This window comes from Propithecus coquereli, unplaced genomic scaffold (genome assembly GCF_000956105.1).
Source record: "Propithecus coquereli isolate 6110/MARCELLA unplaced genomic scaffold, Pcoq_1.0 Scaffold20, whole genome shotgun sequence".
Classification (NCBI taxonomy): Eukaryota; Metazoa; Chordata; class Mammalia; order Primates; family Indriidae; genus Propithecus; species Propithecus coquereli.
Window position 1 is genome coordinate 604,312 of NW_012144967.1, and position 3,530 is coordinate 607,841.

Consider the following 3,530-nt stretch of genomic DNA (forward strand, 5'->3'; position numbering starts at 1 on the left):
TTGAAAATAATATGTGCACTATATTATGTTAGAAAATATTTCCTTTCAGGGACTAGTAAATTATTCACTTCATTGCCCTCAGAGATAAATTATTCATTATAAATATGCTTTTATGAGTAAAATCATATGATGCTTATTGTGACAGTTTAGAGTTCTATAGAGCTTCATATTTTAATTTTTTTAAAATGGCACTTTTATTTCTTACAGATCAACAAAATTATTCAGTTTTCTGTGAAATAAATATACTGTTTTATTAAAGACCTATGTTCTTTGACATATGTCAAAATGGGCCAGCTATAGAAATCTGCAGTGGATAACATGTTATTTATTAGACATTTCTAGCTCAGCAGGCAAATCAGCCAATTTTAAAGTCTTTAAAGTTTTGTAGTCTGGTTATCTGGCAGTACTAACTATTAGAATACCCAATACCAGTTTTTCTATGCAGAAGTCAGTATCTAAGCAGATATATTTGTACCAGTAGCTATCCTTTCATGTTGCTCAACAGTTTCTGTTAAATTTATAGTTATATACACACATATACTTTAATTCCTTTCTCAGAGTAAATCATCTCATATATTTTGTCCCTAAACAAATTTTTATCACAGATTTCTTTTTTAAAATGTGAAATTCCTAACTGAAATAAATTTCATTTGTTAACTGGGAACATTTGCTTTGTTCACTGCAAAAACAGGTTTAGAGAAGAAATCTTCAAGATAAACAGAAAAAAGGAAACCACTTGGTCCTAGTCAAAGAAACAAAGGCTTTCCATCTTATTCTTTGGCTGTTTTACTTTACGATATAAACATGATCACTTACCAAGTGGCAAAAATGCAAGACGGTTTCCAGCCATGGAGAGCTCATTGAGGCTGGGCAGCTGGCAGAGATGGCGCGGCACACACCATAGACGATTTCGGTCCACAGTGAGGTACTGCAGAGAAAGGCACAGGTGAAGCCTCTCGGGTAAAGTTAGCAAACGATTGGTAGAAATGTCTAGTGTCTGCAGCTCCTTCAAATCGCCAACCTCTACAACCAAAATCAAAATTAAGATAAATCGCATCCTGATGAATTGAATTAAATAAAGTAAATAAAATGAATCAATATGGTAACAGTTCAACCAAATAAAATCAGAAACTGCAACTATTTCCATAGACATGAATGCTAAAGCACGGGATTTAGGGCTAGCATGCAAATAATCCAGTGTCTTCAAATTAGCCTCCTAGAGTTTCTTAAATGGAGAAAAGGGCTGGCAGTGGAGAAAGGAATAACACAAAGCAGTAAATCTGAACCAGAAGTCTATTACTATGGCTTCTGCTTCTTGATGAATCAAAGTTGCTGCTAGGGTGAGAAAAGAATGATTAGTCACTCCAAGGTACCTGATTTTTGCTACTTGTGTGATTTTACTAAGTAGAAAATAGGAGACATAAATCATAGCATTCAAATAAGTGCAATTGGTTTATATGAACTGAATAGAAGATTTCTGGAGTAAGAATTTGGATATCTTTTGGAAATTTTCACTATAGTAAAAATTATAATAATTAAATGAAATTATTGTTAAGTAACATTTTTAGATATTGTCCAGCCATGTGGCTCCTTTTAAAATCCACTCAAAATATACATAGCTATAAAGACTTACTTTAATTTCACCCAAATTAAATACTTCCATTTACTCCAAAATTCCCTCATCATCGATGTCTGGAGTTGTAATCTGTTCCATGGTGAGTACAATTATGTCTTTTTTGTACATCAATCGCCAAGTCTTCAATGAAGAATGGGAAGTTCTTTGCAAGGAACTTAGTCCTTCTCAGGGAAAATCACCATTTTAGGGGAAGGACACTGACACTTTCCCAGGACAGCACATTCCACTCAAGACTCTACAGCAAGCACTGTGCAGGATAAGCCTACTTCTTCTGCATCATGGACACTTAAATGTCAAAGACCTCTATGATGCCACCGTTTGCTCTTCTCTAATCCTGTCCCCGATGCTGAGCCACTCCTCTTAGGTTAAGGTTTCCCATACTCTGCCACTTGATTGTACCCCTCTGTGCACATTCTGGTTTGTTCAGGACTTGGATTAGTAGTAGCAACATCTTCTCTATTGGATAATAAAGTCTTCTGCCCTCTCAGATGCTCAATAAACAGATCAGCTTTTCATATTGCTACAGACCAGGGATTGGTGAGCCATGGCTCAAAGGCCAAATCCCGGCTCATAGGGGTTGGCAGCCCATGGCCTGCTTTTGTACTGCCTGCAAGCTGAATCTGGTTTTACATTTTCAAAGGATGATAAACAAGAAAAACAAAAACAAAGGACATGTGAAAAGACCACATGTAGCCTGCAAAGCCTAAAAATATTTACTATCTGGCCATTCAAGAGAAAGTTTGCTGGTCTTTGCTATAGACATTTTGTTAGTAAGAATATTTTTAATAACTACTTCACTTGTATAAAAGTAATATGGTAATACAAGTGCAAAATACACTAATTTCTAGTTACTTTTATAATATTTACAAATTTGTGCTAGGAATTTCACACTTTATTGCTCAATTTCCCCAAATACTGAACAAAATACACATTTGAAGATGGGTAGGCAGAATTCAGTACACAGCCTGTGACTCTGAATGGAAGTTTTGTTTTATTTGAACTTAACTGGTACACATGGGAGTCGATTTCACTATTGGCTCCGCTGGCACAGTGCTCCACCTAGTAAGCCTGTCTATTTCACAAAACAAAAATGCTTCTGATTTGGGGTGTGTGGGGATGAGAGAGTTGGACGAAGAATCATAATGTTTTAGAAGTACATAAAAAAAACAAACAAAAAAAGAACTAAAAAAACAACCTTTCTGACCTAATTTCACAAAATGATTATAGGAGTGAAGTGGGACAGAAGAGCAACCAATCCACTACACACCATGGGGCCAGGGCCAAGAGAAGGAGACAAAGGCCTCTGCCACTGAGAATCCTATCACATCAATGTGCCACAGGAGCTCTGAGAAAGAAGAGCTAAATGCAGGCTTGTAGAAGCTTTCGCGAAATTTATTGAAGATGGGAATTTGAATATGTCAAAAGGAATAGGGATACAGCTTTCCCAGCAGGGCATGGGGGTGGGGTTGAAAGTACGAAGAAAGGCATGGAAGGGAAAAACTAAATACAGCATACACGGTGGGCTCTTTGGGGCCCACCAAATACCAAAGACACCAACGACCAATGAGAGAAGAACAAAAAATAAATCCAATACAGAGGGCTTGGTGGAGACAGGGATGATAATGAGAAATCTGTACTTATTATAGTGAGAACTGACATCTCCTGAAGATTCTCAAAGGATGTAAGGACTCTTTTGGAGAGGTTAGACTGGCAAATACGTAGAAAGTGATGGCATGGAAGAAGATCCTACACTAAGAAAACAAGTAGACATTTGACGAGAACATAGAAGCAAGTGCAATAGAATTTGAAGGTAAATTCCAGAGATATTTTAACAGAAGTATGAAGTAGGCTTGATTGGATATGGAAAATAATAAGATAGTAAAAAGTCAAAGAT

General features: G+C 36.5%; 1 protein-coding gene across 1 annotated transcript in view; it reads right to left on the minus strand.

Moving 5' to 3' along the window:
- Positions 1 to 3,530, minus strand: part of LRRC28 (leucine rich repeat containing 28) — a 132,950-nt gene that overhangs the window by 48,249 nt on the left and 81,171 nt on the right. Inside the window, exon 5 of the mRNA XM_012643669.1 lies at positions 817 to 1,023. Coding sequence (XP_012499123.1) covers positions 817 to 1,023 — 207 coding nt within the window. The remainder of the gene's footprint in view (positions 1 to 816; positions 1,024 to 3,530) is intronic.